The sequence below is a fragment of the Columba livia genome, chromosome 2 (assembly GCF_036013475.1).
Source record: "Columba livia isolate bColLiv1 breed racing homer chromosome 2, bColLiv1.pat.W.v2, whole genome shotgun sequence".
In the NCBI taxonomy this organism is placed as follows: Eukaryota; Metazoa; Chordata; class Aves; order Columbiformes; family Columbidae; genus Columba; species Columba livia.
In genome coordinates, this window is record NC_088603.1 from 148,507,473 (window position 1) to 148,522,430 (window position 14,958).

The 14,958-nt window shown below is 42.5% G+C and overlaps 1 protein-coding gene across 2 annotated transcripts in view; it reads left to right on the forward strand.

Annotated features, from left to right (window-relative positions):
- Positions 1–14,958, forward strand: part of DEPTOR (DEP domain containing MTOR interacting protein) — a 76,664-nt gene that overhangs the window by 43,527 nt on the left and 18,179 nt on the right. For both annotated transcript variants that reach the window (XM_065054332.1, XM_005507275.3), the window contains 4 exons: positions 5,938–6,123; positions 6,753–6,887; positions 9,891–9,961; positions 10,633–10,737. In XM_065054332.1, coding sequence (XP_064910404.1) covers positions 5,938–6,123; positions 6,753–6,887; positions 9,891–9,961; positions 10,633–10,737 — 497 coding nt within the window. The remainder of the gene's footprint in view (positions 1–5,937; positions 6,124–6,752; positions 6,888–9,890; positions 9,962–10,632; positions 10,738–14,958) is intronic.

Genomic DNA, 14,958 nt, shown 5'->3' on the forward strand with positions numbered 1-14,958 from the left:
CAAGGAAAGACATGACGTATCAGCACTGAAAACTCCATATACTCTGCTAATGCTTTTATTACCTCTTACTCTTAACCCCAGCACAAGCATAGGCTCACACAAACAAGCACACACTTCAGCATGTCCTTTGCTCTCTTGAGAAAAGCTGCTCCTTCGGCTCCTCGGGGAACTTTGATCTCTTTCCCACCGCTCCCTCGACTCAGAGCCGCCGTTCCCCGGCTCCAGCCACGGGCTCACTTGGTGACAACGTCATGTTTCTGAGGACTTTCAGAGCAGCTGGAGAGCATCACTGGATGTGGCCTACTGGGAACTACAGCTTTCAGCTGGTAGAAAGCATTAATCACCATGGTGGAGATGTACACAGATTATCTGCGCTAAAAATCACGGGGAACTGAAGTGGTAGGAGGGATTTGGGGGAAATGCCAGTTATGAAAATGGCCTGATTTTTCAGGCATGAGTCACACCATTTATTAAAATAGACTTCTGTACTTCTTACAGCCTCCTCCGTTCTATGAAATCAATGTAAAGCTAATATTTCTAACCGTCTCTGCTGTGGATCAGCCTCCTTCCAAAAGAAGAAAAGGCTGTTTGAGCCCCGTGCAGATCCCAGGATTTTATGTCAGAATCAGAAGCTGAAAGATTTGCATGCATGCTTCAATTTGTATTTTGTGCATCTGGACAGAAACTCTTAAGCATAAGAACCACCAGAGCTGCAATATCAGTGCTCCTGATCAGACAAATGCCAAAATAATGTCTGATTTTTCTCTTCTTAGCAGTAATGTAGATGGGGAATGACTAGCTAAAATCCTTGCCAAGGAAGTATAGAAACTCTATGAGACAGTAAATAAATAATTTAGCTCTCCTAGTTAAATGGTCATTATTTAAAAAGAGGTGTGTTTTCGTATAGCTGATGGTATAACTATAACGCAATAGATCTAGGAAATGAGAATACAGGCCGCTGTCATTGGTGTGAAGCAGCGCTGTGCAGGGAAAGGAGGATCTGCAGGGTACAAATTGTTCCCAGCTTGTGCTCCTGTGCAGTACAGTTGTAGTAACTGCTACTATGAGCCTGAGCTGTACAAAAAAGAGGACAGCAAGTCACAAATGGGGCATGAGGTTGTGACTGTGAGCATGCCGTTCTGATAGCTGGATTTTAGGAAGGATAAAGAAAGTCTGGAGAAGACCCGAAGAGGGCTAAGAAAAATGAGTCAGAATTTAAGAGGTGTTATTTATTCAGCGGATCAAAGATAGGTTTGCAAGTTGGCTTGATCACTTCACAGACATCTTTAAAAAGATTTCTGACCAGATCTTATTTAACTTTCTGACGAAGCTGTGACAAAGTCTAGAGATTAGCAGCTAAAGTTAAACAAATTCAGCCTTGAGTTAAATCTTTACTGCCTGGTGGGGAAAGTAACTGAAGGCTCGAACAGCATGTAAGGGGAAGAGTAAAGTGGTAATCACAGCCTACTTTAAAGCAAGATTAAGTTGTAGTTTTGGAAGATTAACGGATGTTTTTTTAATTCTGTTTCTAGGAGAAATTTTGTGGCCCGTGAAAGTGAGAGATTGGACTGGTGGGTTGTGACTGTAACTCCAAAGTTTGACATCGGTGACTGTGAATCACTGTTGCTGACTTTCCCCCCAGGACCACAAATGCTCTTGTGCACTTGTATAATTTTGAAGATTGCCAGTCACCATGTATTTTATTTACTCTCTTTGGTATAGTTTCCTTCTGTTTCATAAGGTGCACATCGTAACATGAACATGTTGCCACATGAGCACTGGTGAATTAATTTAGAACAAAAAACCCATGAAGTCACCCCACCTTGCTCTTTACATCACCCTCATAATCTACAAATACAGGTCCTGATCCTTGTCAGGCACAACCTGACAAATTAAGGCAAACTGAAATGAGAGCCAGTTTGCTTTTCTATACTGCATACTAATTCAGGAGGCCAAGAGGCAACAGCTTTCATGAGAGGGACAGTTAACTGGAGCAGGAGCCTTGTTGGGCACCACAAGTTTATCTGCTGCTGCCTCAGAGTCGACACTCCACATTGGCTCGAGGTCACAACCTCTAGATTACCTTTAAAGAAATCCCTCCTGCGCAAGTCTGTGCAGTCCTCTCAGCATTCTGCAATCAGCCTGGAAAGGTTTTTCACTCCCACTTTTTTCTGCTGATTGCAGCAAAACACGAGGTGTCAAAGCAGCTGTGCTGAGCACCCGTGCCTGCACTGATACCTATCACCCAGCAGGTACCAGACGTAACAAAAACAACCTTCTATGCGTGCTCTGTGTCCGGCACTCACACTGTTGTGATTTACCAAGGACGAGGACATGCGCAGCTCCTCCTGGTCAACGCTGTAATTCAGGCACCACATCCGAGGAGGGATTCAGGGGCAGCCTGTACTAGTGTCTGCCTCCTCCCCCTCAGCGTCTTCCTTCAGGTCCTTGGTCTGGAAATCCCTGTTTTCCACACCATTCCAGATACCCTCACCCTTAGGCAGAGTCCCAGCATGGACATTTCATCCCGTATCATGAATACGTCAGAAAGCTGATAATTAAAACAAAAAAGACAAAAAAAACCCCAAACATGAAGCACACTAATAATTTTGGCAAGATATTTTATTTGATGATGTATGTACAAGGAGGCAATTTGAGCTAACTACTCCTGTTTATTTTTTTGAGCTTCTTCTTAAATGTATGTAAATATTATCTCTTAGTCAAGGAATATACAAAAAGTTGCATGCACACTATTATTCTAACACTCTTGCATGAAATGTGAACTATCATTAGAAATAAGGAATTAAGCTATGAAAGTCAGTGAGCACTCCAGATTCTGTACTAATACTACTTGTCATAAATATTGTGGCTGCAAACCCTTTGTTGTGTAAATCATACATAAATATTCTACCATATATACTCATTGGTCTTATCTTTTCCACTTGTGTTCATTTATGTATGAAAATTCACCCTTCCATGGACTAAAATAGTTACAGCAGGGATGAATTACTTTAATGTAAGACCTAAATTTTGCTGTTGTAAATATGTAATGTTATGATATTTCAGTCAAAACAAGTCTTGTTATTCTAAAATACGATCAGTATCTTGGCATAAAAAAGATTATATTATGTAGTTTCATGGTCAATAATTATTCTAGAATTTCAGAGTGCTTTATGATGTCTGCAGCAGAAGAGTGTGTTGATCTCTGATTATCATAATTCCCGAAGACTGTCAGAGCACTTCAGTTAACGACACAAACAGAACAGAATAGGTTTAATTAAAAGCTGTAGTGCCATAATATTTAACTTGGATCAGAAACCATATTGATATTTCTTATATTGCAAATGGTTGGCAGCAGTAATTCTACTTCCAAGTGAGTATTTGTGGGGCACTCTTTCACTTGAAGTTATGAATCCAAGTAGTGTGCTGAATAAGTAGGGCTTGTCTTTCTGAGTTTCAGGGAACTCTTTAAGATGTCATTAAAAAAAAAGGAAGTTTTCTGTATTGGCTTCATGTTATTCTAATAGTGTGGTAGGATATTCATAGATGTTGCTGCTTTTACTTATTGTGTCAGCGGTCTGAAAATGAGACTTGTAGCTGTGAACACCTACATATTAACGCTGTGTCTGATAGCAAATTGTTTTGTGGATGTAGGCTACTCTCCAAATCTCTCCTCCTCTATTTCTATTCTTCAAAAATAGTGATTGTTAGTAAGAATTGCTTAATAGTATTGCATAATATGTGTGTCTAGAATGATGAGCACAGCAGCAGTGTGCGTCTGCAATATTTAACATGTCAGAACACAGTAACATTCCTGGCAATGCTAAATTTCACTTAGCAAAGCCACTTTGCTCATGGAGGACGCATATGGCTGATTTGAGGAAACAACAGGTTCAGCACCAAAATGAAGCAGAGTGAAGTCAAGTGGCACCGACTCTTCAACAGAACTGGGCAATCTAGGTAATGGGGGTCTTTTCGGTAGATGGAACTCAAAACATGGCAGTTTGACTGATTAGCATGACCTTTCTGCTTTATTCATGAAAAAAGACAGAGTTTCAGAGCTCTACCTTTTTTTCAGAACTCTAAGAAATGCCCGGAGGCCTGCGCCACGCTGCGGCACTCTGGGCAACAGTACGTGGCAGCTCAGGCACCAGCACGTGCAGTTCGGAAAACTCCTGGTCCTGATGGCTCCTTGTGTCCCAAAGGAGGCAAAAGGTCCATTTGTACAGTGTCCCCTCTCTGACAGTGGCCCAGGCAGGAGACATGCTTCTTTATACCATGAATTTATGGTCTGACCCCATATGGCAGCTTCTGTAAATATATGGAGGGCTGTGCCCTGAGGATGATGCCTAGGACTGGCCTCTTGTTTATTGTCTGGATGATGATAACTTACTTGACATCCCTGGCATGAATTTTCTCTCAGAGACCACCAGCTGCTGGAGAAGGTGACTGAGCTTTTTTCTTTTTGAGTCTATTCCTTCAGCTCAAAAGTGTCAAATGACATGCTGGAAGTTAATGTCTAAATACAGCCTTTTTTGCAAGGCTGTCATATATGTGGTGTACTTCTGTGGTGCTCATGAAGAGCAATCTGAGAGACACGGAGGTGTCAAGAAGCAATGAGAGCAAGAAAGGGTGTGTTGGGGTTGAGGACAAAGGGAGGGGGGCCAGCAGGGCTCCAGGCTCTGGACCTGGTGTAGCACCTTGTTCTCTGCTACTTTTGGACCTCATGGGCCAGGCAGAGCCAAGAGCAAGGGAGAAATATGGTGTCTGTGATAGGAGGTTGAGGCCAAATGACGCACAAGACTTGGCTGATGTCTGAGTGCATACCTGTGTTGTTGTTTACACTTTAAATATAAATATGAATAACCCACCAGTTCTTATGATTCGATACTGGGAGAAATGCAGTTTATAAATTAGGTAAATGCAGGATCTAGGTCCTTTATGGAAATAATTTCTGTGGGAAATAATTTCTGTGGAACGTGATCACAGCAGCTAGGTGAAGATGGAGAAAACACAGACAAAAAGAAAAGTCCACTGCAGTTATTTAAGATACTGCAGTACTAATGCAGGGAGTGCTCCAGAGGGCTTTCTGTGATCAAGCCTAGAAGGAGTCAGAGCACTTTTGGGACCTGGCACAGAGCTCCGTCTTACTGCTGTGTTTTTCATCTCTATTAAGATGCAGCATCAGTGGCAGCGAACGCACAGACTTTACAACAAAGCTGCAGTCTGCGGGTAGGCTCGGCACTCCTGCTCTGACACCAGCAACCTCAGTGTCAAAGCAGGTTGTAATTAAGACTTCTGTTTGTTACATAAGAAATGAATTTTGGCTGGGTGCCTGTTCTCAAACCTTGCGTATCCGTGCAGAGGGAGGAAGTGGCCTGCAGGAAGTGTCTGGGACACGGTGTCTGTGGTGAGCAAGACAGAGGAAATAATACACAGGTCTTGATTCTCTGCTGCCCCGTAGCCCCGAACGAGCTGGTCAGTCAGAGCTCTCAGGGGCTGTCCCGGACTGATGAATTTACAAAAAACTCAATGCAAGGAGTTAAATCTGGTCCGTAGTGACCGACAGCACCAAGCAGCACACCGAGGGAGCATGTGTCGAGAGGGACATTACGCAACCTGTCACGGAAAGATAAAGTACTTCCATTTCCACTTGACAATAAGAAGGGCTTGTCATTAATCAAGGTAGCGTGAAGGATTCCTCTCAGCAATGGCTATTAAAGTTCGTACTTTGTTATTGATGCTATAAAGGCATGTATATTGAATGTATCTGCGTGAAGCTGATCACCTTCCTCCTTTTTCTGCATCTGCAAAGGGGAGGGGAGAGCTCCAGGTGTTGCTTCCCTACACCAAGGTGTGCAGTGCACACATTGCAGATAGATATGCTCTGATTTCAGTCCTACCAGGCATAGACTTTCTGTCCATTTCTTTTTCCAGTGTCCAACAAGCACCATTTTCTGGACAGCAATTTGCTCTACCAGTGCAGAATGAATTTCCGCCGTCGACGGCGATTAATGGAGCTCCTCACTGAGAAATCTCGCTTGGTGCCAGAAAGCCACGACAGCCCGTTTTGCCTGCGCAAGCAGAACCATGACAACAGAAAACACACCAGTTTTCTCTCAGGTGACTCATCAACTATACTGCTGTCTGTAAGGCGACTCCATGGGATGTTAAACAATAATTTTTCGGCCAAGGGGTTTCAGTGTTTATCTGAAAAAAGCAGGGCAGGATATTGTGTATCCCTGTTCATAAGGATTATCCGTTCACTTGATTTACCAAATCTTTAGCTCCCTGGGGTGGTTTTGCACCTGTATCAATAGCATGTCAGATGCTGATCAAAAATCGGTGTCCATGAACAAACAGAACTGGTTAAAATCCCTCAAGCCCAAAGTAAATAGTTATGTATTCTACTTGGAGTTTTCAAGAAGAATAGAAGTGAGGGGAAGGAGTCCTGCAGCATTTGCTGTGCAGCAAGGACCAAAAGAATAAATGGGGTGTAGAAGGGAAAACAGGAAAAATTATTTCCTTCCTGGAAGGCACTGCAATGGGAGAAATTCAGCCATTGTGTTAGCCTCAGTATACAAGAGTATATCATACTCATGCGGTGGCTCTTCTAACTATGTACAACACACTAACCCCTTCCCAGTGTTGTCAGTGAGTGTGACTTGTTGCTATTTTTTAAAGAAACAGGGTAATGGGTTTAATAATTAATACTGGTTCCCTTTCTCTCTGTATTTTCTCTCTGTTTTTAGTGAGTCCCACCAAGGAGATAAAGATTGTGTCAGCAGTCCGGAGGAGCAGCATGAGCAGCTGTGGCAGCAGCGGGTACTTCAGCAGCAGCCCCACGCTCAGCAGCAGCCCCCCTGTGCTCTGCAACCCCAAATCTGGTGAGCACCAGCATCATTTATGATGCACAGGAGACAGCGTGCAGACAGCTGTTTGGGGACAAGGCGACGTGAAGAACGCCTAGTATTGCGTCTGTTTTATCTTTTCAGGGAGAGATTAAAAATTCACAGTGTCACAGGTTTTTGTAGACCAGAGGGGACAATTATCATCCTGTAGCCTGAAGTCTTGCTGAACACGAGCCAGACGTCTGCCTCCAATAATCTCTGCATCAAGCCTGTAATTGTGGTTTGAGCTGCAGTTTATCTCTTAGGAGGACATGCAGTCAAGAGACCCAGATTTGCCTCTTCATTGCCAAGCCCTGAACCTATTCAAATCTCCTTCTAGAGACATTCCTTTCGTGCAAGTCAGAGAGTTTAACCATCCAGTGGCTGCTTGAGTTGCTGTGAAATAGCACAACTCAGAAAACAGCAACCTATAAAAAAAGTAGGCAGCATTGTTTCAGCCTGTCTGGGACCATTTCAGCATTTTCATTTGTTTAGGTCTTACATGGGTCTGTTTAGGAAGGTAAAAGTAGCATTGAAGTTTATTTTCCTTTTGAAAAGATTTCCTATCCCATGCCAGAAGGTTAAACACACCCATTCTTCCACAGTTCACTTAAAATTGTTTCTTACTGTAGATCTGGGAATGGGAAAAGAGATGAGGATAGATATTGTTTTAGCCTCTCCATTTTCTTCAGAAACAGCCCTGAATTTCAAAGCAGAGTCTCTACTGCCCTTTCAAATTTACCGGGTCTCTGCCAACAGTGTGGGGAGTGCTGTGCAGCAGAGGAAGGCTGCAGTGGGTATGTGTAAGCTTTGCTTTCAAAGGGATGCTGGCATTTGAAATGATTACTAGAGAGTGCCTCAAGCACTGAGTGAATCCTGTTCAAAACACTGACGATTTACTCCTAAGATGAGTGAGCTGAAGTGTGTTTCATTCCTGCTGTGCAGAGTGGCCATCAGAAAGAAAGGCATAGTTATGGAGATCCTTCCTTTCTTCCTTCCTTCCTTCCTTCCTGCCATCCTGCCTTCCTTCCTTCCTTCTTTCCCTCCCTTCTTCCCTCCCTTCCTCCCTCCATCCCTCCCTCTCTCCTCCATTTAGCACATTTCCTTCCCCCTCCTTAGGCTCTGCTGAGAATTCAGTATGAGGCTCTAAATTAATTTGCAGGACTCAGTGTACTGGTTGCAGAAGCCATAACCCCCTACACCAAACGTGCTGAACATCTGGTTGGATGCCCTCAGTGCTGGTGGCCATTGTGTCCTTGGACTACACTGCTCTTGGGCTTTCGGCACCGCCTTCCAATGCGTTTACCCCTATATGCAATGTGTTTGCTCCTATATGAGGAATGCCATGATTTGGCAGGGTATCTCTCAGGTATTTTTCCCAGAAATGCTCCGACACATTTCATATGGTGAGCTCTTTGGACCCAGTACATCATAAGTACATCCTGGAAAATTTTCTGGGATAGATAAAGCAGCATTCAAGTGCTGTCCATAAATGCGTGTGCTATCTGAAGCACGCCAGCCATCCCATTCACTTATGGTTCTGATTATATATGAAGTGTCAACGCATGAGTAGTGAGAACAAGTTTATTTTAATGCAGCTGATTATACAACACTGGAAGAAAAAGGACAGCTGATGTTGCCCTTGCATAGATTCTTTATTTTTTAAAATACATACTCCCTTAGCACTACTTTTCAAACTCTGAATAGGTTTAACAGACTTATATTTGAAAGAAGACAGCAATAGGCTTATAAACACACTTATTTTTAAGAATTATAAAATTACGAGCAATGTAGGGTAATTTCTCCCATAACACAAGTACAGATCTACACGTCATCTCACTTAGGTCAACATAAGGCTCTCAGATGTGAATGTTACAGAGGAATTCTTAATCCTCTGCTGGACTATAAAGTGATTTTTTTCACAAATAGTTTCCTGCTATCCAGACCCAGAGCTTGTCGCTGAACTGTGTGCTAATTAACACAAGGCAGAGGTATATTTATTGTCAGATGAGTTCTGTTGCAGGCGAACACTTAAAAAAAACCAGGTCATGACTTAACCAGTCATGTAGAAAAAGCAATCATCAAACAACAACAAAAAAATCTGGAGGTATAATGAAGGGAGGCACACAAGGGAGTCCTGTGTGGATGATTTACCTGATACTGGTTTGTCGTACCATCTGTGGGAAATTTTGTCTTCCACCTCTGCCTGAAAAGGCAGATATCATCAAAATTATTTATCGCTAAAAGAAAGCTGTAATTTTAGAGGTGAAGGAGGCAACTATGGTGAGCAGCATGTTGTCCCATTGTCCTCCAGCTTGTGAAGCATTTGTAGACAGATAAAAACTGGTATGCAGAATGTTATCGATTTGGTTTGGCAGAACTTTACATTTACTTTGTTCAGGGGAAAATTACTCCATTACAGATCAAGGCCACGGGGAACCACCTGCAGAAGCTCCCCATTATTTCCTTTCATGTAAAATCCCAGCCAGCGCTAGGTTACCTAGGCTGTCCCTGGGTAGGATGGGGTTAGGTGTCTGTGCCTACAGTTGCAGAAATGACTTTGTTGGGATAATTCCTGACTCAAGGAGTATTTTCTTATTACTTAATTCTGTGATTCGAAGCCAACATATGAAATAGCAGAGAGCACCCAACATGCACAGAGTGAGCTGCCCCATGCCAGGAAGGTTGGTCACTTGTTTCAACACTGGACACAGGAACAGCCAGTTCTGATGTTAGTTAACAGTGTTTAGTGGTTCTTGATTGCAGACAACAAAGTCTGTGGGTTAAATGCTCCTGTTTCCCAAAGACCTCATAGTTTGTACAGTTATTTTGCTGTTTTTTCCTTGGCTCTTTTACTACTTTCAAGCAAGTCTGCAAGAACTGGGAGAGTATGTGGGAAGTGGGACCAAAAAGTTGTTGTATCCCAATGCTGTATCTTATTTATGAGGAGAAACTCTAGAGGAATATTTATATTGAACATTCATTTACGTACCTCCACAGTGTTAAAGAGACCTGTGACTGCAGATGAGCTCTTGATGCCTGGAGCCCCATATGTAAGAAAAACTTTTACGGTATGTCTCCAGTATTTTATTTATTTATTTATTTATTTATTATTTTCTGCATGTTGTATGCATAAGGTAATCCAAACAGACATTTTCTGATGGGATAATTAGAGCTTATTTGCATTTGCTAAGATTTGTGCTTTAAAATCCCAGACTCTGTTATCAGTGCTTCCACACATTTCAGATCTGCTTCTGCACTTGTTTTTCCTGTCTTTCTGCCAATGTAGTACTGCTGACTTAAGTGGACTGTAGAATTACATAAAACAAATAACATTTGTATTATGCGAACTCATCTAGATTTTGTGCTCCTGGTAGTACTTGCTCTGTAGGAGTGGATTTCCTACTCAAACTGAAGTTTTATACTCAGGTCTTTCTGGACTATGATGTGACATAAATTTTGATTCATATTCACTATTAGAGAAAGCTATTTTTAAACTTAGCATTGGAAGCATCATTTTTTTACAGCCTTCTAGGTCAACAAAAAAATCATTAAAAGCAAGAGGAATCATTTGGGTAGAGCCTTTCCCATGAGTGACAGAGCAGCCTGTCCATACGCAATGTCCTTTACTATGTTAGAAGTACAGAGATGCTGAAATTATGTCTTGAACCACTTAGATGGTGCCCCCTTAAATGTCATGGAGCTGGTTGAAGGTGATCATGTCCTTCTGTTCTCTTCCCAGATCGTCGGTGACGCAGTGGGCTGGGGCTTTGTGGTGCGGGGGAGCAAACCCTGCCACATCCAGGCCGTGGACCCCAGCGGGCCGGCAGCCGCGGCGGGGATGAAGGTGGGTTTTCTAAACGGGATTATTTACTGGGGTATTTCTGCTGCTCTGTGAAGGTCTTGGGCTGCCTGTACTTGAGGAATGAGCAGTGCTATTGTTTCTAGGGTTGAGTATCTTTGTCTGAGTTTCAGGTGTTGGTACGCAATGAGTTCTGCTGCCTTTTGTCCCACTCATGTTTATTTTCTTCTGTTCTTAAGATTCTCCGGATCCCTTTTTCACATGAACATCTTTATCCTTTCCAAGTTACATTCTTGATCTTTTCCCTTTTTTTGTTGATTGGTGGGTTATGGTGTGTTTTTCTTTTTTATTTTGTTTTGGTTGATTGGTTTGGTTTGATTTTGTTGTTTTCACCTTTTTCCAGCACTGCACAATTTTAGCTTCACTCTTTCCAATTTATGCAGTTGCTGGTATACAGCTTCTGGACTTGTGCCTGTATAGGAAGAGGTAAAGTCAGACATACCTATCGAAATTGAAGCTTTCGATAACCTGTTGTTCACTGTAAAGCAATTAAGACAAGACATTTTGGAAAGAACAATGTGTGATACTTTTATATTTCATAAAGAGTTGAAATAGTTTCATACATGATTTGAGAATAAATAAATAGAAATTCTGTGTGAAGGCTTTTGTACTGCTAATGCAGGGCCCATTGATTTACCTTCATGTTTGGATCACATCCTGCATATATCTGTGAATTAATCACTGTCCTGTACAGTGGGAAAAATAAAAGCAGAGCATCCTTTCAGTACTTAAAGGGGCCTATAAGAAAGACAGGGACAGACTTTTCAGCAGGGGCTGTTACAGTAGGACAAGGGGTAATGGTTTTAAAAATAAAGAGAGGAGATTCACGTTAGACATGAAGAAGAAATTTTTTGAAGTGAGGGTGGTGAAGCACTGGCCCAGGTTGCCCAGGAAGGTGGTAGATGCCCCATCCCTGGAGACATTCAAGGCCAGGCTGAACGGGGCTTTGAGCAACCTGATCTGGTTGAAGATGTCCCTGCTCATTGCAGGGGGCTGGACTAGATGAGCTTTGAAGGTCCCTTCCAACCCAAACTATTATTTGATTCTATGAGTCTATGGTTATGTCAAGTACAGATAAAAGCAAGAAAGGGAAACTAGCTGCTACAGCTACTCCAGTGTCCAGGCTGGGCCAGACACAAAGATTAAATTAGCAGCCTATGTCACTTTTTATTGTATGGTAAAGACACAGATGAAGGTTTCAGATGTATTCCACATGCAACCCGGTTTGCCACAAATTTTGTCCTGCCTTCTAATTCGTCTCCCTTTCCCATCACACTCACCCCAGCTGCCTCTCTCCCATATATTCACACCCACCGTCGCACGATGCCAGACACGCCATGGCACCCTCCTTACCAAATGCACTACAGGGGTTTCTCCTCTCCATCTGCTGGGTTTTTTCATGAAACTTATAAGAATGTACTGTCTTTGAAACATTTACTTTTTTAAGTATGGGCAGGCAAAGCTCTGGGCGGGGGGAGCCTGTTGGTGCATGCAGGCAGTACCCTGACACATCCTGCTGGCAAGCGGCTTGAAACCTAAGGCAGCTGGAATTTTTTATATGTTTTATTTAATACCTAAGTATAATGTACAGTTACTATTTTTATCTGAAGAGTATCAGTTTCAAATAGTAATCCTGCCTAAAATTTAAAGGACTTAATAAAAATAATGAGTTTTTTCATGTATATGTTCTAGATCCTGAACTTAGGAGTTTAGTACTTTACAGCATCTTTTACTCTCTGAGTATCGCAGCTAGTAATAAAGTAGATCTATTCTGAATCCTGACTTGTAAAAATAACACTGTAGTGTCATATGTATTATATAATCTTAAAGATTTCACTTCCACACTCAGCAGCTTTAAGCTGAATATTGTGGGGCTTTGGTTTCTTTTTACTTTTGGTTTCATGCTGGCGGCCCTGTGACTACACACTGGGATGTTTTAGTTAAGCTGGGTTCTTTCATATTTCACCTCTAAAACTAGTTTTATGTACCAAGTTGTGTTCTCCTGTCTTCCATTCATGCTCTCCATGCACTTATGTGCTCTGATGGGGTTACAGTTGTTGACCTGAACCATTCAAGACATAAGCATGTAAAATAATCTGACATCCTGAGGGAAGCAGATAGTCTTTTAGACAGTAAAACTGTGGTATCTGGCCTGGATTTGCAGAAAAGACACTTCTGATTATTTGCAAAGGTCCTATCTTTATATAAAATCACTTTCACAGCAGAATTGCACATAAAACACTGTAGCTGTATATAAGTCCCTGCTTAGACGCAGGGAAAATTTGCACCCTGTGTTCAGGAACACTGAATACCTTTAGCCCCAGGTGAAGAAATGCTAGTTTTCTTTGGAAACAAGGGGTTTTGCTGCGGTGTTCCCATGGCAATAGGTATGTACATTTTAGTGCAGTATTTGAAATTTAAAAAAATCTAGGCCACTTAATCCATGTGTTTACAGAACTGTTCAATCTGGCAAATTTAAAGGAATCGTACAACAGGCTTTAGATGACAGCTTCTTGAAAACAAACCTTCCCCTGTGTGGAGGCTACAGGAGCAGCACTTTGAAAATAGACTGTTGGGCCCAGTAGCTTCTGGTGGGCTGGTGCAAGAGGCATTTGTCTGCCAGTGTTGCTCTGAGCGCTACACCAAAGAAGTGCTAACAAGGAAAGTTGGCTATGATGAAAAGGGCAAGAATTTGAAGAAGAGCCAAGACTTGGTGTTGCAGTTTCTAGAAAAGTTCTTGGCAGTAGCAGCAGGGTTTTTCCTCCTAAGGAGATGTATCCACTGTAATCGTTTTTGGAAGTGTTTTTTTGATTTGTAAAGCTTGTGATTTTACATGTATCTCTCTTGGAGAGCACTATATTCCTGTCTTTGCGTTACACTGGACGTTGTTGAGAGACGACTGTTGCCTACAATCTCACTGTAGGACCTCAGTTCGTGCACTAAAACTCTACTGTGTATTCTATAAAGGAGTAAACATTACAGGCTCAACCTACCTGATGGGCTTTGTGGTTGCTTGCTTTCAGTTTGACCTTGGCTGGGTTCCTGGCCTGCTCCAAAGTGCTGTGAACTGGGAGTTCAAGTAGAAATCTCAATGGGACGAAGATCTGACCACACGCAGAGGCTGTGGGGTGGGCACGGCGCTGGGTGGCTGGGGTGCACGGGTCCCCATCACACACGGGCACCTCTGCCTGGCAGCGCTTGCCCTCTCCTTAGATGTGACATCCTTTTCTGGGGGAATTTTCAGACAATTTAATTCTGAGAATATCACTAGCAGCATGGTCTGCTTTTTGGCTGCCTTGATACCTCTTCTGGGGTGGTAAATAGGATTACCGTTTACAGTCTGAGGTTTCAAGTATGAAGCTGAGCAAATAGTTTAATAAATATCTTGTCAGTTATCTTTATTGAAGTATTTTGAGAGCTGGTTTGTTGAAGGGCAGTTGCCTGTGACAGTGTTGTGAAGAGCGTGGTTGCTCTAAGCGCGTTAACAAGTGGGAGCTGGAGGCGACGCGGGGCTGTGAAGGGAGTCGGTGTTGCGATGTGTACTTCTAAGTTATTTGCAGCTCTGTTTTGCCGTCTGCTGTCATCAGCAGGGGAAGACAGGAACAGCACAATTTTGAAGTACTCAGATTGCTTTAAGATTCAGTATTGACTGGCTGCAAAATTCAGGTCTCTGTGGATGACACTGCTAAATACGGCCAGCTGTTTTCAGGAAAACTCTTTTCCCCCCTTTTTCAGTGTTTTATTCTGCAAGTTAATTTCAGGTTTTAAGGTACAAGTATTCTTCGAAAAGTTACACAAATTGACTTCCAACTAGTGACTTAAATCATGCGTCACACGTTGTTATTTAGTGTGAGACCACTGCACCAGTGGAACAACATGGTCAGACGTATCTTAGTGCGAGGCTTGTGAAAGAGGCAAATTGATCACTCATTTAACTGATGAACTGTTCTTCCCTTAGGCTGGAGAAATCAGTGCCCAGCTCTAACCTTTGAGGAATGCTAGAGGATATCCGATTCCTTACGCTGATTTTGAGCAAATCAGTATTTACAGTTGTTGCACCCAAGGTATCATATAAATTGCCAACAGCCACTCAAGCTTTTCTATCCTATTCTAGTTCTTCTTCATTCCAGTTAGTAGCAGGGAGTTTGGGAGACCACGTATGGTCACTGGTAGCAACCCTTCTCTTTTGAGCTTTTCTTGGGGATT